At 39.9% G+C, this 25,776-nt stretch overlaps 1 protein-coding gene across 1 annotated transcript in view; it reads right to left on the reverse strand.

The window, feature by feature from the left end:
- PLBD1 (phospholipase B domain containing 1) overlaps positions 1-25,776 on the reverse strand; it is a 68,990-nt gene that overhangs the window by 767 nt on the left and 42,447 nt on the right. Inside the window, exons 7-10 of the mRNA XM_024733369.1 lie at positions 7,113-7,313; positions 6,865-7,005; positions 2,313-2,498; positions 1,525-1,631 (exon numbers count right to left, since the gene is read on the reverse strand). Coding sequence (XP_024589137.1) covers positions 1,525-1,631; positions 2,313-2,498; positions 6,865-7,005; positions 7,113-7,313 — 635 coding nt within the window. The remainder of the gene's footprint in view (positions 1-1,524; positions 1,632-2,312; positions 2,499-6,864; positions 7,006-7,112; positions 7,314-25,776) is intronic.

Below are 25,776 nucleotides of genomic sequence, written 5' to 3' on the forward strand. Positions count from 1 at the left end.
AGGGGAAAGCAGGAAACGTCTCATAACTTCTGGTTTTCCTCATATTCAAAATGGCTCAAGAGAAATGATATTTTTAAAGTATATGCTTCAACAGAGACTTTTTTGATGAAAAATTGGCAGGCTCTTGTCTCCTGAAGAAAGTAAAATTTGGCAGATGGAAGCTTGACTTGGGCTCTCCCCAGTTCAAGTAATTCTCTTTGTGTGTTCTGGAATGGATATAACGCTTTTCACACACTTTACTGAATGTTTGCAAATGCCATTAAAAAGAAATAAATGCAAAAGCATTCACTGGGGCTTCACGTGTGCCAGGCTCGCTACATCCACTAAATTTTTCTTACACAACATTTTGAGAGTCATTAAGGCTAAAGCTTGGCTCAAACTATTCTAAGGCATCTTCTGTTTAGACATTAAGCTGATAGAAAAAATAATGTATGGGGGGGGTTGGCATTCTTACAGTCATCAGAGCTTCAGATAGAACAGTTAACTCCGCTTGTAACAGATTTCTTCTAGAATTTAGGACTGGAGATGCAAATGAAAAGACATATGCCCAAGCCAAAAGTGCAAAAGGATGTGGTAGAATGATTCCTTCCACCAACTGAATGGCTAACTCACAACCCTGGACATCCCAAATCCTGGTAAATTTTTAACTAACTAGCTCTCTGAGGGAAAAAGACCCCTATTTGTAGTGTTTGCTGATTTCCATGATGTAAATATTCCACCACTTCAAGCTATCGACTTGGTGTCAACTATTTTAACAGCTGGTTCTCACAAGCCTATATGAGTGGGCTTCAGCCCCACTGCAAACTTCTTATTACCTATACTGTGAGACACATTACGGCACTTAACAATTCTAGCATAGTGAAAAGTCTTTACTGCTTGAGCACCTGGTCCAATACTTGTTCCTTCAGCTACATTCAATTCCTGTGTAACGTGAAATCACACTGCTCTCAGTATGTTCTTTGGACTTTGGGCCGGTCTGGTAAACCTTAAAACCTCCACAATATCACCATCATCATCGTCATGACTGTGTACATTTACAAACAACGCACTCAGTACTGTTGTGAACAGTTTATAGCTATTAAGTGTGGATTCTTCACAACAACCCTTGAGGCAAGTACTCTTATTTCCATTTTTCGGATGAGGAAACAGAAGCATAAAAGATTATGTGGTTTACAGCTGAGTGGCCGAGCAGGAACTGGAAGTTAGGCAATAGGACCTACCACCAGAATCTCTGAAAAAGCTGATTCCTGAATTGAGTTTGTGTCTAGAGACATTATTGTGTTTTATGCCACAAAAACCTCTGCAGCTCTGCCTTTGAAAAGGCCTAGGTACTGGTAGAAATTAAATCCCAAAACCAGTAACGACTGGATGGGAGGGGAGTTTGGGGGAGAACGGATACATGTTACGTATGGCCGAGTCACGTTGCTGTACGCCTGAAACTACTGCAGCACTGTTAACTGGCTGGACTCCAGTATAAAACAAAAAGTTAAAAAAAAAAAAACCAAACCACCAATGGCATGTTACCTTGGTGTCATAGCAACCTCCAGGACTTGGATTAAGTGAGTTCAGGTCCTGTCGGCAGCAGATGGTATTGCAGGGATCGCCGTTACTGTAAGTATCGTTCTTGTAATCTAGGAAACAGTGATGGGGAAAAGCGTGAGCACCGACCATTCTGAGATCCACTTATCCACAGTAAACTGGACCTGTTAAAGCCTAGATGATCAGAGCGTATACCCCAGAGACCTCCTCGGCCCAGCCTGCTCCCATATACAGAAGTCACCTCTGACTTGTACTGGGAAGAGGCAACTGCCAAGTCCCCTGCTCCAGTCTCAGCCTGGTCTCAAGGACCTTGCACAGTGAAGAATTGGATGGAAGAAAGGTAACAGAGGACAAATATACCTACATTTTTTTTAACAAAATAAATACAAATCTGACTCGATACTGTTCATCAAAAATAAAGTATTTTTGAATAATTGCTGTTTTAGTAGCTGCTTTTCTCCTTGGAAGGAAATCTGTGTTTGCGACGGTAGGGTAAAAAAAAGTACCCTACGTGGGTTTTTTCTTCTGTGTTTTACATATAACTTTTTCAGTAAAAAAGAAATGTAGAATCTTCTTCCCTACCATTTTTATAAAAGAGGACAAAATTCTATTTGTTGTGTATATAATATGCATAGTATCAACTGAATACTAAATAATTCAATAACTTCTTATAATTCCTTCTAGTACAGAGATGATAAAATGACATGGATTCTTTATCCATGGGGGAAGAAAAGGAGTTCTGAAGAATGATTCCTGAGAAATGTGCTACGTACTGTTGTAGCGCATGATATACTTCATGGATTCCATATCAGTCACTTTCCCTTGGTCACGCCGGAAGATTTTGGCTCGTGAAGCCAGATCGTAAGAGTAGTCCAAACCCAGCTTCTTCACCAACATTGGATAGCCGCTCCAGTTGTAGATTTTTTCATGGAAAGGAATGTTGTAGGAGGGCCAGTAGCCTAATTTGGAATGGAAGGGAGGGAAGGGTGGGATGGACAGGGAGGAAGACAGAAGAGAGAGGAAACCAAAGAAATGTTATTCGTGGTACTTTCTTTTGAAAATTGGCACAGCTGTGTAATTACAAAATGATACTACATAGAAAATAATGACTGTGAACCCTGGCAATCAAACAGATCCTTTGACATTTACAGACTCGGTAGACCTCTAGATTATTCCATGAGGGGAAGAAAAGCATCAGGGTTCTTTGGGTTTTCACCCCAAATTCTTAAAGCAGTCTATTAAGCAGAAGATTATCTGAATTCTAGGCTCAGGGTTGAATAACTAGACCTTAGGCAGTTAACCTCATTCCCCCAACCCCTTTTTTTTTAGCAGGAGGGGGGAAAGGAAGAGTTCATAATGTGAGGGGAATGGAGATGGTCTTTACGGTTCCAGTAGGCATTTAACTCCTCTGACGCTCGACATTCATAAAGGCTCAGCTTCATTCAGAGCTTCAGTGTGCCAACGACACTAGGTGTCAAACATGTGACACACCTTTAGTAAAATCAACATTTCGGGAACAGCTCAGATTACAGTGGCCTAGGGTATTGCCTATAGGACAGTCAACCTTCAGCATTCGGGGATTAATTCCCACTCCCATATTCTCTTAGCCCTTGTCTGCCTTTTCCCCTTCTTACTGTTTTATAGGATCCCCTACTCGGGGGTGAACTTATTAAGAGAAAACAAATGACAAGACATTCAACCTTGCTGATTCTGGGGCACAGAGCCAGCATCAGGAAGAAGTGAGATAAAGACAACATTGGAAGTGCAGGCTAAAAGTCACATTTATTATTGCAGTGTACCTAGGTTACACAACTTGGGAGTTAGGGTGCCTGGACCTTCAGCCTGGTCCTGCCATTATTAGGTATGTGACCTTACACGACTTTTTTAACCTCTCTGTGCCTCAGTCTATAAAATGTGAACAGTGATAGTACTTACCTTATAAGGATCATTGTGTTAACTGAGTTCAAACGGATGGAGTAGCTTACAACAGGGTCTGGTACCTGGTAAGCACTAGATGAATATTAACTTTTATAATTATAGTTCTCTATGTGAATAGCTCAAATGAATAATAAAAATGGCCGCTTTATACTTCACATTTTCATAAAGCTTCATGACTAAAAAAAGATTTAAAATAGAGTATCTTATATAACAACACAATACCTGCTGATGTATAAATATTACATCCCTCCTTCTAAAGGAAGAAACAGAGGTTCAGAGAGGTCGAATGCCTTCCTGCTGACTAAAATCACCCAGGGCTTCTATCGGCGTATCACAGCTGCTTCCAAATACTAGGAGGTTTGCGGGACTTTTTTTTTTTTTTTTAAATGGCTATATGATATTGCTTAATTATTTAGGAAAATCACATGTTTCTTTCTGAGCCTTTCTTCCCTCACAGTAAGATGGTAACAAAACTACTTATCTGGAAATATGTTATGAAGGTCAAACAAAGGAATGTAAGTAAAAGGTATGTCAAGTATATAGTAGACACTCAATGAATTTAACTCTGTGTTCTTCTTGCCTCTGGGGGAAAACAAAACAAAACTACAGAAAGATCAGCATCAGCTTGTTTTAGTCCCAGGGTAGATTTCTTCATGGGATCTAGGAATGGGATTGCAAAGAACCTGAATCTACCAGCATATAATCAGCGGCTTCCTATTATTATCAGGCTCTTAGAACCAAGTCAGACAGCTAGGTTCTCAGTTTTGAACTGCCATGCCAACCAAGTAGCCACCTAATGATCTGACTTCTCAGGTGCATTTTCCAGCAAGAAGAGGAGGTAGGTCCGCTACTTGGTGGCATCTGATCTTCTTGAAGTTTCCACCTTAATTAATTCTGTTTTATGCACATTATATGCCTTTAGCTGGCAGGAGCCACCCTGGAGTGAGGCGGTTCCCTCTGGGTGTCGTTACAAAATGGATTCGAGGACCTGGGAAATGAAGGACCGGCCCTGATCCCCAGGATCCATACCGTGTCTTGGTTCTGTTCCTTCTCATCTCTCAGCTGATCTATTTCAACAGTTTCCTAACTCTCCTCCTGTCTTCTCTCTGACCTGTGTGTTCTTCCTTTTCAAAGACTCCAGTTTTCTAAAGGATAAAGGCTAATTTTTAGTTTTTTGAGGAACCTCCATACTGTTCCCCATAGTGGCTGTACCAATTTACATTCCCACCAACAGTGCAAGAGGGTTCCCTTTTCTCCACACCCTCTCCAGCATTTATTGTTTGTAGATTTTTTGATGTTGGACATTCTGACTGGTGTGAGGTGATACCTCATTGTGGTTTTGATTTGCATTTCTCTAATGATTAGTGATGTTCAGCATCTTTTCATGTGCTTTTTTTGGCCATGTGTATATCTTCTTTGGAGAAATATCTATTTAGGTCTTCTGCCCATTTTTTGATTGGGTTATTTGTTTTTTTGATACTGAGCTGCATGAGCTGTTTGTATATTTTGGAAATTAATCCCTTGTCGGTTGCTTCATTTGCAAATATTTTCTCCCATTCTGAGAGTTGATTTTTTTGTTTTGCTTATGGTTTCCTTTGCTGTGCAAAAGCTTTTAAGTTTAATTAGGTCTCATTTGTTTATTTTTGTTTTTATTTCCGTTACTCTAGGAGGTGGGTCAAAAAAGATCTTGCTGCGATTTATGTCAAAGAATGTTCTGCCTATGTTTTCCTCTAAGAGTTTGATAGTGTCCAGTCTTACATTTAGGTCTTTAATCCATTTTGAATTTATTTTTGTGTGTGGTGTTAGGGAGTGTTCTAATTTCATTCTTTTACAAGTAGCTGTCCAGTTTTCCCAGCACCACTTATTGAAGAGAGTGTCTTTTCTCCATTTTATATTCTTGCCTCCTTTGCCGTAGATTAGGTGACCATAGGTTCATGGGTTTATCTCTGGACTTTGTATAAAGGCTAAACTGACTGCTCATCAGGATCCAAAGGCTGTATTTTCCTCTGACTACCTATCTTCCGTGTCACAGCCTTCTCTCTAGCTGTCTTGGGCTAATAGTTTCTCCTTCACACCACGGTCTTCATGCCTCTGTTTGTTTGACCTTGTCCCCTTGTCAAATTGCTGAGCTCCTTTCTAGCCTGTAAACCTCCACGCAGACATCATCTTCTCTTTCATTTATTTAACCAATATTCAATGAGGACTTCTTATGTGTGCTGAGCACTATGTTCAATGCAAGATGTTAGGACTTCTAAGTGTCGGCAATGTGCTCGAGAATCGACAAAAATTATCTCAGTGAATTATCAGGACAACCCTGTGAAACTGCAAGGGTCTACACTCCCACATCGCAAAACTCCTGGGGGCCAGATGTGTTTCAGAATTCAGGGTTTTCCAGATTGTAGAACAGCAATGTGTAAATTACAGATGATGTTGCAGTCTCTCTGTGGGGAGCCCCTCATAATCAAAGACATTGATAACTCTGTAGCCTGATGTATAAATTCTCTCCAGAGGAGAGGAAATAAATAGAGGCCATAAATAGTTCAAGTTAGTTTTTGCTGCCGAGTGAGTTCAGATCAGGTCATACTTGGCTACCACAAGTGAGCTAGGACAAAAGACAAAGGAACAAAGAACTTTTAGAGTTTGGGGATTTTGTAATTACGAGTAAGGGACTAGGGACCTGCACCATGACTGTCAGGTTTTACAGGTGAAGAAAGTAAGGCTTGGACAGAGTGGATAAGATTTTGAGGAACAGATAGTCAAATCAAGGCAATGTGACTCCAAAACCAGCACTTCCAACGTCTGGGCTGTGACCCTGCCCTCCATAACCGCCTTCTCTCATCCCTCCCACTGACAGCGTCACCACCAGGTTTGCTACACCAGAGCGTATCACTGCTGTTTGCTTTCTGGGTTCTAATAGCTTCTTTAGGTGCCTTGCTTCCCGATCAGACTGTGTGTTGGGGATTCTACATCCATGCTTTTCCAGTCCCTGGGCCAGAGTAGCACTCCCATAAATAGTCGCTGAACTAAAATTTTACTTGGGAACCCAGCAGAGAAGGTAATACTGGAACCATAAGTAGTCCTAAGATTGTGAATGCCTGGCTTTGTCCCAGTCTACGCATAAGGGTAGATCATGCTGTCACGTAAGAGTCTGAGGCGCAGGTTTTACATGTTGTGCTGAACCTGGTCATTCTTTCCCTGTGTGACTAGCAACGGCATTCCCCTCCTTCCTTCCCTACCATATACTCCCCGCATCATACATTCACACAGCACATATTACCCATCTCTCACACACACACACACACACACACACACACACACACACACACACACACACACACACACACACACACACATCAGACTTCCGGACTTCTAGCATGAAGAAAATACCTGTCCGCAGAACATCGGTTTGTTCAGAGTATTCTACATATGCAGGAATTTGCTCCACGATGTACAGAGTGCCTTTACCAAGGCTGTAGTTCAGATTTACCTTCTTCAGGTCCAGGACCATGTACTGATTGTTATACGTGCCTGAAATATCGGGAGACATGAAGACAGGGCATGGGTATGGCTTTACTGGTTAACTCCAGATCTAAACGTATGTACACGCCTAAAAGTGATTCTGCAAGGCCACTTACCAGAGTTGTATTTTGAAAAGACCTCTGCCCACTGCTTGCCTCCGTTTGCCATCATATTGGCCACCCGGACTCTTTGCCAGGCCAGGAGAGACTTGGGTACCACGTGCTGCAGTAGGGTTTTATTATACACGCTGTTTGTGGTCTGCAGCAATACCAAACCACTGCTGAGAAGGTAAAAGTCATCCAGAGACTCCAAAAACCCTGCAGGAAACACGAATATACAGACCAGCATAACACATATGCAAAACACTGAGCCATCAGTGTTAGCACAGAGCTTTGTGTACACAGTGCATTTTGCAGTGTCCGTTACTATTATCCTCTCCCAGCTTTGGTTCCCCTCTGTGGGAGTTACTCAACTGCCGTTTCTAAAGGTGCCAGTGGACCTCCATCCCTGGATTTGCCATTGAAAATTTTTGATTTTATGATTTGGGATGACAAGAATACATTAACTCGGGACTATTCCAAGTTTCCAAAATGACGAACAGAGTAGATCCTCACTTGCTAGGATTTTCCAGGAGAACTTTTAATTAGGGGGAGATATTAGCAGGATTCATTGTTGGATAGTAAGAATACGGATGCCTTCTTTCTTTCTCCTTTTCTGTATTTTCCAAATTTTATGTAATGAGTCTACATAATTTTTTTAAGTAGAAAAAGTATCTACATTTATAAAAGTGAACATGGTTTTGACACTCTGGGTCAATGTGTTTTACAAATGTTGGAAAATCAGCAGAGCCACAAGTCTTCTTTTTAAATAAATTTATTTTATTTGTTTGTTTTTATTTTTGGCTGTGTTGGGTCTTTGTTGCCGTGCGCGGGCTTTCTCTAGTTGCGGCGAGCGGGCGCTACTCTTTGTTGCGGTGCGCGGGCTTCTAATTGCCGTGACTTCTCTTGTTGCGGAGCACAGGCTCTAGGCACGTGGGCTTCAGTAGTTATGGCATGCGGGCTCAGTAGTTGTGGCTCGCAGGCTCTAGAGCGCAGGCTCAGTAGTTGTGGTGCACGGGCTTAGTTGCTCCGCGGCATGTGGGATCTTCCCAGACCAGGGCTTGAACCTGTGTCCCCTGCACTGGCAGGCGGATTCTTTAACCACTGTGCCACCAGGGAAGCCCACAAGTCTTTTTTAAAGGCCTATTGTGTGATTTATTTTGTGATGAGTGTGGTAGAGATCAAGGAATATCAGACACAGCTGTAACAACGAGAGAGGCTGTATTGTCATCAGTAACTAACAGTGATGGACAAACTGGCGGTGCTACATTAAGGTCAGAGAAGAGCCCAGGGAGAGTTAAAAGGAACCAGGGTGGTGAGCTCCTCCAGGGCTTCACAAACTCCCACCATTTTTATACTACTTTATTATTTTTGCCATGTCTGATTACTACTTGTATTATGCTTTACTTAATATTTTTCCTTACATGAGCTCTCTTTTTAAACTTAAAATACTTAGCCTTATCACATAAAATAATATCCAAGGAACCATGGGTCTAATGTTTTGGGGGCTTTTCCCCCCAAAACCAGTACATTTAAGCAAATACATTTCTATTAACATGCAAGAAAATACATTTTCAGGAAGTCCCTAATGTCACCTCACTAGAACTATGCATGTCATGCACTGAGCAACACCAATGACGCTCCGAGAGGAGAGGCGATGGGATCTATCCAGGATCACAGGGCCAGCTCCTGGCAGACCTGGGCCTGGAATGCAGGTCCTTGATCTAGTCCAGGGCTCTTCCGCTAAGTCTGAACACCTGTGCTCAGCCTCCACGGCACTCCCTCTTCTGGCTTAATGAAGGCTGGAAGAGGAGAGCTTCATGGAGGAAGTGGATCTGAGTCTTGAAGCTTGTGTAAGTGCTGACCAGGTAGAGAGCAGCGAGCATCACAGGTGGGGACAACATTGAGTGAAGGTGCACAGCAGGATGTAGCACAGGAGAGCGCGTGTTCTGGGAAGCCGGGCAAAGACAGTCATTCATTCATTCACTCAACAAACAAGCTATTGTGCATTTACTCTAGGCCTGACAGGGATAGGTGGGGTGGGGTAAAATAACGGGACCGCCTAAGACTTCAGAGCGTACATGCTGGGAGTCAGAAGGCCGGCATTTTAGTTCCCTGCATCGCCACCAACAAATTTAGCACTTCTCCTCTTGCCTCTCTGTTCCTTATTCCCTTCCTCTGATAACCTGGGACTATGGGATGTCATTCATCTCCGATTTTGAATTTTAATTCCTGGAAATTTCTGAGTAGGAAAGTTACATGATGAGAGCAGCGTACAACTAATTCACAATGAGCCTCCACGAGGCTGTCATTAGCCAATACGGAGATCTGCATAAACGACAGAAGGATGCACACTTCAGGTAGTGCAAAGCTCTATGAGGGGATGGCAGCCTTGAATGAAATTTTAATGGGCAACCCCTCTGAGAAGACACAGTCTAGACATAGGAGGCATGATTGACAAGCAAAGTATGAGATGAATTTCAATGACAGCTTTTTTTTTTTAATTTAATTTATTTATTTAGACTGCGTTGGGTTTCACTGCTGTGCGCGGGCTTTCTCTAATTGCGGTGAGCAGGGGCTACTCTTCGTTGCGGTGCCCAGGCTTCTCACTGCGGTGGCTTCTCTTGCTGGGGAGCAAGGGCTCTAGGTGCCAGGGCTTCAGTACTTGTGGCTCGCGGGCCCTAGAGTGCGGGCTCAGTAGTTGCGGTGCACGGGCTTAGTTGCTCCGTGGCATGTGCGATCTTCCCGGACCAGGGCTCGAACCAGTGTCCCCAGCATTGGCAGGCGGATTGTTAACCACTGCGCCACCAGGGAAGCCCCTCAATGACTGTTCATTCAGCTCTTGGGCTGAGGTTGTTCTGCAGTGTTTGAACTGTACAGCCATACTTGGCAGCCTTGAGCAAACTCTGGTAACAAATCTCCACAGGAGAGAACTCTGTATTTCTGGCATGATAAACTTGCTAATTCACTCCTTATTGTAGCAGTCTCTGTGGACACAAGAGGGCAGGCGTTCTTTCATATGTGTGAGTGACTAATACTAACATGAAAGGAGCAGTCTTTCATTCAAGAGCAAGACTGTTTGTTGAAGACAAAAGAAATGTAGGCCACCCAGAGTTCTGGAACAAAGAAGATAAATTGTCTTACAGAAAACTTTAGTCAAGGAGTTTAATTCTATAGTTTAGAGTTTAAGATTAAAAAAAGGAAAAGGCCCAGAGAGGGGACAAAGTCCTGAAACAGTGCATTATAAGAGAAACAAATGTTCCTTGACTATGTGAAGTTGTATTCCTGCTCTTATCTGTCACTAGTAGCTTTGGAAGCCACACTATTTTAGATCAGGGGAAAGTGAAACACTTCAGTATGAAAGCCAGCCAGCAAATAAGATTTCATAGTAAGCTTCTTGCTAAATTTAATCAAGAAATAAGAGAACCCTTACAGTTAATAAAGCATCTTTCAGGACTTAAAAAATATGTAACCGCTTGAATTGTAAACATGAACAAGGACCACTTTCCTCTGATTCCATTTAAACCTATTGCTTAGTAAAACACAGAAAAGTTTACCCTTATGATCCTATCAAATGTATTTAAAATGTGCCCATTTGGAAGAGTGACATCAACATCATGGGGGGTGTGAGACACTCCCTTTGTCTCTCCCCTTCAATCTACGACCAGTAAAACCAGTAAAACTTCCATAACTCAACAAAGGTTCCTCGGCCCAACACAGCAGCATGCTGGAGAGTTCCACACCTCTGTCATCTAAGGGTGGGTGGACTGGAACACATAAAGTAGGTGGAACCAGAGGGACGGTGAAGGCAGTGCCGGCCATCTCCGTGCCCCAGATGGCATTGTCAGCAACACCGGCAGCAGCAAGGAACCGACAACCCTGGAGACAGAAATAGTGACAAGGAGGGCACCAGGCGACACCTCTGACACGGACAGTGGAGGGTGGAAAGTGCTAGCTCTCAAAAATAACCAGCGCGGGTAAGAGAAACCAAAAACTCGTGCTATAGCGCCACCTACTGGGAAACAAAAGAAAGGCATCTAATTACTAACCTATTGAATAGCTACAATCAAGTGAGGAAAAAAAAAAAAAGCTTTACCTAAAGAAGAAACATGTTCACCACTTCAAATGCACTGGCAGAGGAGCACTCATCAAGCCCCATAAAGAACCATGGTAACACAGTACCAGAAAAAGAAAATGACAGTCCTCCAGAAACCAAATTTAAAGTCACAGAATGTTGTAATCTGATAGAGAATTCAAAATAGCTGTCATGAAGATACTCAACAAGCTACAAGAAAACTTTGAAAGGCAGTTCAATGACCTCAGGAATGAAATGAATGAACAGAAGGAATACTTTACCAAAGAGATTGAAATTCAAAAAAAGCACCAAATAAGAATTCTGGAGCTGAAGAACTCAATAAATGAGATGAAGGATGCATTAGAAAGCACTGGAAATAGAGCAGACCATATGGAAGAGAGAATCAGTGAGCTTAAAGATTGAAATCTAGAAATAATACAGGGAGAAGAGGAGAGTGAATTAAGATCTAACAAGTAAAGAAATCCTATAGAACCATCTGACTCTTTTAGGAAGGGCATCATCAGGGTAATGGGTATCCCAGAAGGAAAAGGGAGAGTGAAGAGTGCAGAGGGTTTATTTAAAGAAATAATAGCTGAGGACTTCCCAAACCTGGGGAGGGAACTGGATGGACAAGTCCACAAAGCCAAGAGACCTTCTTTTTCAATACAAAAAGACCTTCTTCAAGACACGGTATATTAAAACTGTCAAAAGTCAATGACAAAGAAAGAATATTCTAAAGGCAGCCAGGGAAAAAAGGATGGTAACCTACAAAAGAATCCCCATCAGTCTATCAGCAGACTTCTCAGCAGAAACTCTGCAGGCCAGGAGAGAGTGGAAGGACATACTCGAAATACTGAAAGATAAAAACCATCACCCAAGAATACTCTATTTAGCAAAGTTATCCTTCAGATATGAAGGAGAAATAAAGACGTTCCCAGACGAACAAAAGCTGACTGAGCTCATCAACATTAGATGTGCCTTAAAAGAAACGTTGAAAGAAGCTCTTCTACCTGAAATGAAAAGGGAGAAGTACTGTACACAAAACTTTGAGTAAAATGGTAAATGGACAGACAGAATAAAAAAATTGCAACTTATTCTATATCAGAATAGGTTGTTAAAAACTTAATTACAGCATAAAGATTAAAGGGAAAAAAGCAGTAAAAATAAATCTAGCTACTTTAATTTAGTAACAAACAACACAAAAGGGAATAATTTAAGACAACAAAAATGTAAAAAGGCGAGAGGAAAAGGAGGAAACCCATGTAGGCAAATGAGGATAAGATACTATCAGCAGAAAAAGAACAATTTTATCCATGATAGGTTTCATACAAATCTCATGGTAATCACAAAACATAAATCTAGAGCAGAGAGAGGAAACGTAAAAACAAGGGGAAATAGGGAAAAACATCATAGAAAACCACCATACTAAAATGGCAGACAGAAACACAAGGAAAAAGGAACAATGGAGGGAAGCAGCTGCATAGCACAGGGAGATCAGCTCAGGGCTTTGTGACCACCTAGAGGGGTGGGATAGGGAGGGTGGGAGGGAGATGCAAGAGGGAGGAGATATAGGGATATATGTATACGTATAGCTGATTCACTTTGTTATACAGCAGAAACTAACACACCATTGTAAAGCAATTATACTCCAATAAAGATCTTAAAAAAAAAAAAAAAAGGAACAATGGAGATACAGAGCAACCAGAAAATAAAAGATAAAATGGCAGTTCTAAGTCCTCATCTATCAACGATCACCTTAAATGTGAATGGATTGACTTTACCAATCAAAAGACACAGAATAACTGGATGGATTAGAAAACAAGACCCAACTATATGCTGCCTCCAGGAGACATATCTCAGCTTTAAAGAGAAACATAGGCTCAAAGTGAAGGAATGGAAGTTGATACTCCAAGCAAATGACAGCCAAAAGAAAGTGGGTGTAGCCATTCTCACATGGGAAAAATAGACTTCAGGGCAAAAATGGTAGCAAGAGACAAAGATGGACATTAAGTAATGGTAAAGCAGACAATTCGTCAAGAAGACCTAACAGTTATTACTATATACTGACCTAACATAGGAGCACCAAAATATATAAAGCAATTATTAACATACCTAAAGGGAGACAACAAAATAATAGTAGGTGATTTTAATACCCAACTTACATCAGTGAATAGATCATCTAGACAGAAAGTCAACAAGGAAACAGCAGCCTTAAATGAACCTTAGACCAGATTGATTTGATAGACATATATAAAACATTCTATCCAAATGCAGCCGAATACACATTATTCTCAAGTGCACATGGAACATTCTCAGGGGCAGATCATATGTTGGGATACAAAACAAGTCTCAATAAATTTAGGAAGATTAAAATCATATCAAGCATCTTTTCCAATCAAAATGGTGTGAAACTAGAGATCAACTACAAGAAGAAAGCCAGAAATATCACAAATATGTGGCAACTAGGCAACATGCTACTGAACAATTATCGGGTCAACAAAGATGTCAAAGGAGAAATTTTTAAAAATTAGACACAAACGAAAATGGAAATATGGCTTACCAAAATCTATGGGATGAAGCAAAAGCAGTATCAAGATGGAAGATTCTAGTAATACTGTAAATGGCAATATTTCTTTTTTATGGCTGAGTAACATTCCATCATATATGTGTGTGTGTGTGTGTGTGTGTGTGTGTATATATATATATATATATCTCCCACATCTTCTTTATCCATGTATCTGTTTATGGACACTTAGGTTGCTTCCATATCTTGACAATTGTAAATAATGCTGCTATGAACATTGGAGTGCATGTATATTTTCAAGTTAGTGTTTTTGGTTCTTTTGATATATACCCAGGAATGGAATTGCTGGGTCATATAGTAGTTCTATTTCTAAGTTTTTAAGAAACCTCCATACTGTTTTCCACAGTGGCTGCACCAATTACATTCCCACCAACAATGTACAAGGGTTCCCTTTCTCCACATCCTCACCAACATTTGTCATTTGTGTTCTTTTTGATGATGCCATTCTGACAGGCGTGAGGTAATATCTCATTGTGGTTTTAATTGCATTTCTCTGATGATTGATGATTTTGAGCATCTTTTCATCTGCCTGTTGGCCATCTGTATGTCTTGTTGGAAAAACATCTATTCAAGTCTTCTGCCCATTTTTAATCAAGTTGGGTTTTTTTTAATGTTGAGTTATATGAGCTGTTTATATATTTTGGATATTAACTCCTTATCAGTCATATCATTTGCAAATATTTTCTCCCATTCAGTAGGTTGTCTTTTTGTTTTGTCAGTGGTTTCCTTTGCTGTGCAAAAGTTTAATGCGGTTCCGTTTGTTTATTTTTGCTTTTGTTTCCCTTCCCTGAGGAGACAGATCCAAAAAATATTGCTACAGTTTATGTCAAAGAGTGTCCTGCCTATGTTTTTTCCTAGTACTTTTATGGCTTCCAGTGTTACATTTAGGTCTTTAATCCATTTTGAGTTTATTTTTCTATACGGTGTTAGAAATGTTCTAATTTCATTCTTTTGCATGTAGCTGTCAAGTTTTTCCAGCACCACTTATTAAAGAGATTGTCTTTTCTCCATTGTATATTCTTGCCTCCTTTGTTGTGGATTAACTGACCATCAGTGTGTGGGTTTATTTCTGGACTCTCTATTCTGTATCACTGATTCATGTATCTGTTTTTTTGGTGTGCCAATACTATACTGTTTTGATAACTGTAGCTTTGTAGTATAGTCCGAAGTCAGGGCACATGATTCCTCCAGCCCTGTTCTTCTTTCTCAAGATTATTTTGGCTATTCAGGGTCGTGTGTGTTTCCATACAAATTTTTGAATTATTTGTTCTGGTTCTGTGAAAAATACCTTTGGTATTTTGATAGGGATTACATTCAATCTGTAGATTGCCTTGGGTAGTATGGTCATTTCAATATTAATTCTTCCAATCCATGAACATGGTATATCTTTCCATGTGTTTGTGTGGTCTTCAATTTCTTTCATCAGTGTCATAGTTTTCTGAGTACAGGTCTTTTTATCTCCTTAGATAGGTTTATTCCTAGGTATTTTATTCTTTTTGATGCTATTGTACATGGAATTGTTCCCTTAATTTCTCTTTCTGACAGTTTGTTGTTAGTGTATAGAAATACAACAGATTTCTGTATATGAATTTTGCATCCTGCAACTTTATCAAATTCACTGTTGAGCTCTAGTAGTTTTTTAGTAGCATCTTTATAATTTTCTGTGTATAATATCATGCCATCTGCAAACAGTGACAATTTTACTTCTTCCTTTCCAATTTGGATTCCTTTTATTTATTTTTCTTGTCTGATTGCTGTGTCTAGGACTTCCAATATTATGTTGAATAAAAGTGGTAAGAGTGGGCATCCTTGTCTCGTTCCTGATCTTAGACGACATGCTTTCAGCTTTTCACCATTGAATATGATGTTAGCTGTGGGTTTGTCATATATGGCCCTTATTATGTTGAGGTATGTTCCCTCTATGCCCACTTTCTGGAGGGTTTTTATCATAATGGATGTTGAATTTTATCAAAAGCTTTTTCTGCATCCACTCTTGCCACTCTTATTCAACATAATATTGCAAGCCCTAGCCAGATCAATTAAGCAAGAAAAAGAAATAAAAGGCATCCAAAATGGAAAGGAAGAAGTAAAACTGTCACTGTTTGCAGATGACATGATACTATGTATAGAAAACCCTAAAGACATCACCTAAAAACGATTAGAAATAATAAATGAATACAGTCAAGTTTCAGGGTACTAAATCAGTATACAAAAATCTGTTGTGCAGAAAGAGAAATTAAGAAATCAATTCCATTTATAATTGCATCAAAAAGAATAAAATTCCTAAGAATAAATTCAAGCATGGAGATGAAAGACGTGTACACTGAAAACTATAAGACATTGTTGAAAGAAGTTGAAGATGACACAAATGGAAAGATATTCTGTGCTCATTGACTGAAAGAATTAACATTATTAAAATGTCCATATTACTTAAAGCAATCTATGGATTCAGTACACTCCTTATCAAAATTCCAATGACATTTTTCACAGAAATGGAACAAAAATCCTAAAATTTATATGGAACTACAAAAGACCCCAGATAGCCAAAACAATCCTGAGAAAAAAGAACAAAACTGGGGGTGTCACACTCCTTGATTTCCCATGATATTGGCAGAAAAATAGAGATCAATGGAAGAGAATCGAGAGCCCAGAAATAAATTCACATATACATGGACAATCAATTTATGACAAAGGAACAAACAACATACAATGGAGAAAGTATAGTCTGTTTAACAAATGGTGTTGGGAAAACTGGACAGCCACATGCAAAAGAATGAAACTAGACCACTGTCTTACATTATACACAAAAATCAACTCACAATGGATAAGGAGTTGAATGTAAGATCTGAAACCATAAAACTCCTAGAAGAAAACATAGGCAAGATGCTCTTTGATATTGGTTTTAGCAATATCTTTCTGAATATGTCTCCTCAGGAAAGAGGAACAAAAGCAAAAATAAACACATGGGACCTCATCAAACTAAAAAGGTTCTTCAGAGCAAAAGAAACCATTAACAAATTGAAAAGACAACCTACCAAATGAGGGAAGATATTTGCAAATCATATATCCAATGACAGGTTAATGTCCAAAATATATAAAGAACTCATACAACTTAACAACAGAAAAACAAACAACCCAATTTAAAAATGGGCAGAGAAGCTAAAAAAGACATTTTTCCAAAGACATACAGATGGCCAACAGGCACATACAAAGAAGTTCAACATCACTATTAGGGAAATGCAAATCAAAATCACAATGAGATATCACCTCATGCCTTTCAGATATCACCTCATGCCTGTCAAAATCACAATGAGGTATCACCTCATGCCTGTCAGAATGGTTCTCTCCTTCCAGAGCGATGGAGAGAACGTGGAGAAAAGGGAACCCTCATACACTGTTGGTGGGAAGGTAAAGTGGTGCAGCCACAGTGGAAAACAATATGGAAGTTCCTCAAAAAATTAAGAGTAGAACTAACATATGACCCAGCTATTCCACTTCTGGGTATTTATTGAAAGAATATGAAAACACTAATTGGAAAAAGATATATGTGGCCCTATGCTCACTGCAGCATTCTTTACAAATAGCTAACATATGGGGCTTCCTTGGTGGTGCAGTGGTTGAGAGTCTGCCTGCTGATGCAGGGGATGTGGGTTCGTGCCCTGGTCCGGGAGGATCCCACATGCTGCGGAGCAGCTGGGCCCGTGAGCCACGGCTGCTGGGCCTGTGCGTCCGGAGCCTGTACTCCGCAACGGGAGAGGCCACAACAGTGAGAGGCCCGCATACCAGCAAAAAAAAAAAAAAAAAAAAAAAAGCTAACATATGGAAACAACTTAAGTGCCCATAGACACATGAATGGATAAAGAAGATGTGGTGTGTGTGTGTGTGTGTGTGTGTATGATGGAATACTACTAAGCCATAAAAAGATGAAATCTTGCCATTTGTGACAGCATGGATGGACGTAGAATGTATTATGCTAAGTGAAGTAAGTCAGATGGAGAAAGACAAATATCATATGATTTCACTCATATGTGGAATACAAAAATAAATGAACAAACCAAACAAAAACAAACACATAGATACAGTGAACAGAGCAGCAGTTACCAGAGGGGAAGGGTGGCAGGGGGATGGCAAAATGGATAAAGGGGGTCAACTGCACGGTGATGAATGGAAGCTAAACCTTTGGGAATGAGCGCGCTGTAGTATATGCAGAAGTCGAAACATAATATGTAGGTACAGAAAAAACGTATGTAATGTTATAAACCATTAAAAGTAAAATAAAAAATTTAAAATGTGCTTATTTGCATATCACATGCATTAGCTGCTCCAAACCTCTGAAGACCACACACATTCCTTCCTTCCAAAAGAGTAGATTCAGTGTTGACCAAGGACACAAATGACATACAACTCAGGGTCAGGAGTGTGGATCATGATTGTAAAAATAGCTGTGCTGCATTTCCTCACCCCTCCCTCTATCCATACTCAGCAACGGGACTCTGCAACATCTCCCAGAAAGAGGCATTGTCTGTTTCCCCATCTCTTAAATCTGAGCTGGATCCGGAACTCGCTTCGGCTAACAAAATGCGCCAGTTCTGAGTCTAGGCTTCAGGAGACCTTGCATACTTCTTCTCACCTCTTGTAACCCTGTTACAGCAGTGTAAACCAGCCCAGTCTAATTTAGTCTCTGGGATGGGAGACCACATGCAGGAGGGCCAGCCTCTAGCTGGCCAGTCCCCCAAAGTGCTACAGAGTTCATCCAAGGTCAGCAGAGCTGCACACCCAACCCCAGCCAACCTCAGACGCACGAAGTGCCCAGCGGAGACACCAGAAAGAACCATTTAGCTGACGTGTGGACTCAAAAGCAATGATAATCACGTTTCCAGCACAAAATTTGGAGGTTCAGCAGTAGCTAATATAATAATAGTAATCCAATTATACAACATATTTTGTTTTGAAATGTCTTACTGCCATTTGATTTTTAAATTTTTTTTATTTTATTTTGATTCTTTTCTCTCTTTTTTAAAAAAAATTATTTATTTCTGGCTGCGCTGGGTTCTCACTGCTGCCGCGGGCTTTCTCCAGTTGCAGAGCGCGGGAGCTACTCTTCGTTGCGGTGCGCGGTCTTCTCACTGCGGCGGCTTCTCTTGTTGCGGAGCACGGGCTCTAGGTGCGCGGGCTCAGTAGTTGTGGCATGCAGGCTCCACAGCTGTGGCTCGCAGGCTCTAGAGCACAGGCTCAGTAGTTGTGGCGCATGGGCTTAGTCGCTCCGCGGCACGTGAGATCTTCCCGGACCAGGGCTCAAACCCATGTCTCCTGCATTGGCAGGCGGATTCTTAACCACTGCGCCACCAGGGAAGCCCTGCCATTTGATTTTAACACAGATGGATGTGACACTTTGGGAACTCTTTTCTTTCTTTTTTTTTAAAAAGAGAAAAAACAAAATAACATCTTGGCGCCATACTCAGCCTTTCTGCTCAGCTTTTCCCCACAGTTGAAGAGGAACTGTATCACTTCTCAGACCTGTGAAAGGCACCCACCTATGCTGGGCTGTCTGACTCCTCTAAGCCAGTCTGATAGTCAATAAATTTTTATTAAACACTTACTGTATCTCAAGCACTGTTCAATGGGTCTCAGCCCAGAGACTGTATCAGAATTCTCTCAGGACCTTCTTCAAAAGGCATATGCCCAGACTGCCCTCTCTGCCTACCTCTGCTCCCCTCTGAGTCTCCACCAGAACTCCTATGTAAGGTTACTGTCTACAGCTGGAAAGTCTTCCGCTTCCTGCCTAAGAAAAGGCAGCCCGTGCTCTCCTTGTTATCCCAGGACATGAAATCCTCCAGCCGTTTATTCTGTCTACTCTGCAATGGACTCAGTCTTCCTACCTTCCAGAATGGCATTCATTTACTTCTCTTCCTGCCAAGATCCTAACTGGAACCAATCAATTTCCCCTTCACTTTCCAGTAATTATTCTTCTATCAAGTACGTATTTTTTTTTTAGCAGATTTCTGCTTAATCCTGCAATAGGAAGGTGATCAATGAAGGATTCATACTATTAGATATTCAAGCACGTGAAGCCATATTCAGGAGTTTGAATATCCTGCAGTGGTCCAAATAAAAGAATTAGTATAATTCTAATTCTAACATAATAATAATAATCTCTTAAAGATTACAGAAAGTAATTATGAAGAGGTGGCTTACATTTAACCAATATTCTGTTATTATCCACATAAAATTGTTTTTCTTCAATAATAATTTATTTTAGGTTATATTATTTGCTTGTTTACTGTTTCCTTTTCCATCTATCCCATAGCATGTAAGTTCCACCAGGGCAGGAACTTTTCCTGTCTTGTTCACTCTAGCACCAGAAAAGGATTTGACACATAGTAGGTGCTCAATAAATGTTAAATCCAAGGAAGAAAGAGAAGATGGTGGTCACTAACATTTACTGTGTACCCACGACACAGCAGAAACCTTTCTTTAGAAGGATGGATGCTATCATTTGATCTTCACAAAAAGAGCACTTAGATGAGCTAATTTAAAAAATATTTAGCTATTTAAAGCTAATAAACAGCATTGTCAGGAATAAATTTAGGACTGAACCTCAACACATGCCTTTTCCACTACAACATTCGCCTGACAGATGTGAGGGAAACAGATAGGTAGTCATGGCAAACAGTGACAACACTATACACAGTAGAGCAAATGCATTCAAAGCAATTGGGAAGAGAGTGACTCATGGGGGTTGCATGTTTAGACAGGGTGGAGTTGGGGAAAATCACCTTATGACCAGTCAGTCAAGAAAAGTGTGGAAAATAAGGTGGGATTTCTGGAAAGATAGAAGGGAGGAAGCTTCCTTAGCTAGGTGGGGAAAGATGTTCAAGACAGCTGTGGCCTGGCAGAAGTCATCAATATCCTGGGATGGTGCCAAAGAGGAATACAAAACAAAAGGAAGGTATTGATACGTAGGAAAGCAGAAATGAAGTGCTACAAAATCTATCTATGGTCCTTTGGAATGGGTGCCCTAGTTCTACTTTTATTTCTTCTCCTCCTTTGGTTCTACTTTTTAAAGGCAGAAGATATGAATCTTGGCGTGTGTTAAATCACAGATTGTTTGTATATATTTCAGCCTTATGATCAAAGAATCTAAGATAAAAGAGGTAACATGAAATTAATAAAAGTAATTATACAATTACATTAAAAATGTTTACAACTACAGAGGCAATTTAATAACACATGAAAGTAATAACTATGGATTATGAAGGAGACTTGACTACATTTTCTTGGGGCTTTGAGACTATTCTTTTATCTCCCTGTGCATCTACTTTCAAGTATTTGAACTTCAAACAGGAGAAGGCTGAGCAAAGTCATGGCTACCCAGACCAGAAAGGCTGCCAGAGTCTGAAAGGATGGGCTTGGACCCAATATGTTAGAATCACCTAGGGTGCTTGTTACAAATGCACGAGCCCAGATCAACTAAATAAGAATTCTTATGGATGGCACTTTAGAATCTGCATTTTTAGCAAGCTCCAGAGGAAATTTTAAGGGGTACGTACATGTGTGTGGGAAGTGATGGGATGCCCAGATGTGATGCAAAGTAGGAACACATGCATGCTTGGTGAAACACACTAAGTGTGTTCCAGAGAGCTCCACTTACAGATAATTAAGCATGAAGCCTCAGCCTCATAGGCATTATCATTATTTACTGTAACCCTCAATTAAAACACTTTGAATAGGTTCCAGCTTTTGTTCCCACACAAAAGCTCCACCCACCTGGCATCCCAGGAGGTCCTTTGAGTTCATGGCTCTTTTAGTTTTAACCATTTAACTTAGATAAAAACAGAACCATTTCTGAAAACAAACACTGGGTATTTTATAGTCAGATATGTTGTGTTTGAACCCCAGTGCCCAACTTCTAAGCTGGGTATTTAACTTCTCTGAACCTGTTTCCTTATTTGAAAAATGCTGATACAATACCCTCCTTGTGAGGTTTTTATGAAAATTAAGTGACATGATACACACCAAATGTGTATTATGCATACACAGAGTGTCAGTTATAATGCCAGGCACATAAATAGAAGCTAAACAAACATTACTTCTTTTCTTTTTATTTCAATAACAAGTTAAGCACAAACGATTTTAAGGTAACTTACTTAAATCTTGGGCACTGCCCAATGCCCATAAAACTAGTTGGGTCCTATTCATGTCATTCATAATCAGGGTGGCTGCAAAGGATTAGCTTCAAGGTCCAATCCCCGTGCTGAACATACAGGTTTGCATCTGAGATGCCTTGATACCAATTCATGAACATCTCGGACTCTTCTTTTCAAATCAAGGGTATAAAAGGGAGGGCAGGATGAAGAGAAAACAATGAGCTTGTGATATATTCATAGATGACGCTCTCTCAGGCAGCCCCTCCTCACCTCTCACTGCATTTCCCGTCTTTCTCCAGTTTCTACCTGTCCACATCAGAAGGGGTTATCTGTAACCTGTTTCCTTTCTTTTTTCTTCCCATTATCTTTTCCTCCTTCCTTCCTTTTCTCCTTTCCTCCTTCCTTGCATAAATATTTGTTCAGTGATTACAACGTGCAAGGCTCTCTGCTGGCCCTGAGGATGCAGACATGAATACAGAACGTGGGCTCTGAAGAAACTGCGCACAAGGCACCGAGGAGGCTGAAAGGAGGGGTAGCTGACTCAGCCTGAAAATTAGCGAAGGTTTCGACCAGGAGCTCTTGTGATACTTTTGTTAATATGGAAAACATTTGGGTAAAACGCATTTAAAAGACAATAAAAATGCTCATACCAAGGGTGAGTTTTCCAATGGCAGCACCAAGAAATTTGATGATCTTTCCCACAAGTAAAAATGATAAACACTGTATAAAATTATGTAAAATAACTAGTTGAAGGTACTAGAAGATTCCCAAAGGCAGGGAAAAACTGAGCACTGATCCCATTAGTTAAGAATATGAGTATGGGGACTTCCTTGGTTGTCCAGTGGCTGAGACTCCACGCTTCCACTGCAGGGGCCACAGTTTCAATCCTGGTGGGGGAACTAAGATCCCGCATGCTGCACAGTGCGGCAAAGCAAACAAACAAACAAAAGTTTTTTTAAAAAAGCATATGAGTATGTGACCTCATTGCTTGAGTGCATTCCTCAATCCCCCAGCCAGCTCTGGTGGTGGGAAACTGCAGCCATAGTGACTTGAGAGGGTATTCAAAGTTCAGTGCTGTAGATATCTGAGAATTTAACGGGGAACATGCCCCCTGCAGTGGTAGCAGGGAGTCTTAAGCACTGGACCACCAGGGAAGTCCCAAAGGGGGAAATTTTGAAAGCAAGAGAGAAGTATAGAAGAGCAGAGATCCAAAATCTGAACATAAATTCTGCCTAGTTTCCTGGCTGACCACTAACTATGCAAGAATGTGAGAGATGCCAAAGAGCTTGGGATAAAACCAGAAAGAATTGAGAGATTTACCCTTGTAAGACTGAATTCTTACTGGTGAGATATACAAATCTGCTGCAACTTTGACAGAGGGTGCTCTGCTCTGAGCTCATATACAGCTCAGACTGCTCCAGCTATCAAAGGGCAAGATCCAGAGCTGGAAGAACAAATGGAAATTTAGAGAAAACCTTAGAAACAAGAAAACCACAGAGAGAGTTAGCTCTAAAATCTCAGCTAGTCCCTGCCAAAACCTTTGGCTCTCTATTAAACTACACTGATTAAACACAAAGTAAGTAGAGAAAAAGAAAATCATAAAGATAAGAATGAAAATCAATGAGGAAGAAAAATAGACAATAGGAAACAAATCAATGAAAAGAAAATCTGGTTATTGGAAAATATCAATAAAATTTATATACCTCTAGCTAGACAGATAAAGAAAAAAGACATAATATCATGAATGATTAAAGGTACTTAGCTACAGATCCTACAGACATTAAAAAGTAAATAAAAATATTATAAATAACTTTATATCAATAAACATGATAAATTAGAGTCAATGGGCAAATTCCTTGAAAGACACAAAATTTCAAAACTGATTCAAGAAGAATTAGAAAACCTGAATAGACCTATATTAATGAAAGAAATTGAACTCACAGTTAAAAACTTTCCAACAGATAAAATTCTATGTCTAGATGGCTTAGTCAATGAATTCTTTAAAACATTTTTTTTTTCTTTAAAACATTTAAAGAAAAAATTAATTGCAGTCCTACACAAACTCTTTCAGAAAACATAGAGGGAAAAAATAATTCCAAACTCAGTTTATAAGAACAAGCTTACCCCAATACCAAAACTATTAAAAGAAAAGGAAGCCACAGTCCAATATGTTTCATGAATACTAGATGAAAAAATCCTTAACAAAATATTAGTACGTTGAATAAAAAATAAATAAAAAAGAATAATATATTATGATTAAGTGGGGTTTATCCCAGGAATGCCAAGTTGATTTAATATCTGAAAATTAATCAGTGGAACTCACCATATTAATACAGGATGAATATCATATGATCATAGATAGAAGCTGAGAACTGCACAAAATGCAGCACTCATTCATGATAAAAACATTAAGCAAAGTAGGAAGAGATGGGATCTTCTTTAACCTTATAAAGGGTATCCAGAAAGCCTACAATTAACATCATACTTAATGGTGAATGACTGAATACTTGTCCCTTTAAGATCAGGAACAAGGCAAAGATTTCCATGCCACTTCTAGTCTACGGTGTCCTGGAGGTCTTACCCAGTACATTCATGAAAGAAAACAAAGACATACAAGGTAAGAGAGAAGTAAAACCGTCTTTATGCAAAGATGGCCTGATTATGTATCTAGAAAAATCCCAAGAAATCTACAAAAAAGCTATTAGATTGATACATTAACTTAGAAAGTTCTCAAGAGAAAAAGTAAATATACAAAAAAATAATATTTCTATATTGTGGTGGTGGTGTTTAACTTTCCACAAATTCCTTGACAATTTTCCCTTTAAAAGATAGATTCTAATTTCCTTTTCTTGAATGTGGGCTGATCATAATAACTTCCTTCTAATAAACAGAATGTGGTGGAAGTGACAGTATATGACGTCTGAGACTAGGTCATAACAGGTATTGCTGTCTCTGCCGTGTTCTTTCAGATCACTTGGTCTGGGGGAAACCAGGAATCCTGTCCTGAGGATACTTGAGCAGTCCTGTGAAGAGGCCCATGGAGGGGAATCAATTTCCCAGCACCATCTTCTTGACCATGGAAGTGAGTCATCTTGGAAGTACATCCTTTAGCTTTAGTTAAGTTACCAGAGATTTCAGCCCCTCAGTCTCTGAGTCTTCAGCTAAAACTCCAGATACAGTGAAGTAGAGACAAGCTCTCCTCACTGGGTCCTATCTAAGTTCCTTATCCATAGAGACAATGAGATACTAAATGGTTATTTGTCATTTCAAGTCACTGATTTTGGGGGTGATTTGTTATGTAGCGATAGATAACTAATGCATATATACAAGCAATGAACAATTGGAAAAAGGAATAAAATATTGATTCTGACTACAGTAGCATCAAAAATCATTTAGGATTCAAATTAATTTAAGGTATGTAAGACCCATATACTAAAAACTACAAAACATCGCTCAAATTAAAGAAGATCTAAATAAATAAACAATATTCGTGGGTTGGAAGACTCAGTATTACTGACAGGTTGATTATCTCTGATTGACTTAAACCTTCAATGCAATGGAAATCAGTAGATCTTTTTCTTGACATGAACAAATTTTATTTATTTTTTAATACAATTTCTAAAGGTCACATTCCACTTACAGTTATTACAAAATATTGGCTATATTCCCCATGTTGTACGATACATCCTTGTAGCCTATCTTACACCCAATAGTTTGTACCTCCCACTCCCCCTACCCTATAAACCCCTCCCCCACCTCTCCATTGGTAACCACTAGTTTGTTCTCTGTATCTGTGAGTCTGCTTCTTTTTTGTTAAATTCACTAGTTTGTTGTATTTTTTAGATTCCACATAAGTGATATCACATAGTATTTGTC

This window comes from Neophocaena asiaeorientalis, unplaced genomic scaffold (genome assembly GCF_003031525.2).
Source record: "Neophocaena asiaeorientalis asiaeorientalis breed wild unplaced genomic scaffold, Neophocaena_asiaeorientalis_V1.1 scaffold150, whole genome shotgun sequence".
NCBI classification, from domain to species: domain Eukaryota; kingdom Metazoa; phylum Chordata; class Mammalia; order Artiodactyla; family Phocoenidae; genus Neophocaena; species Neophocaena asiaeorientalis.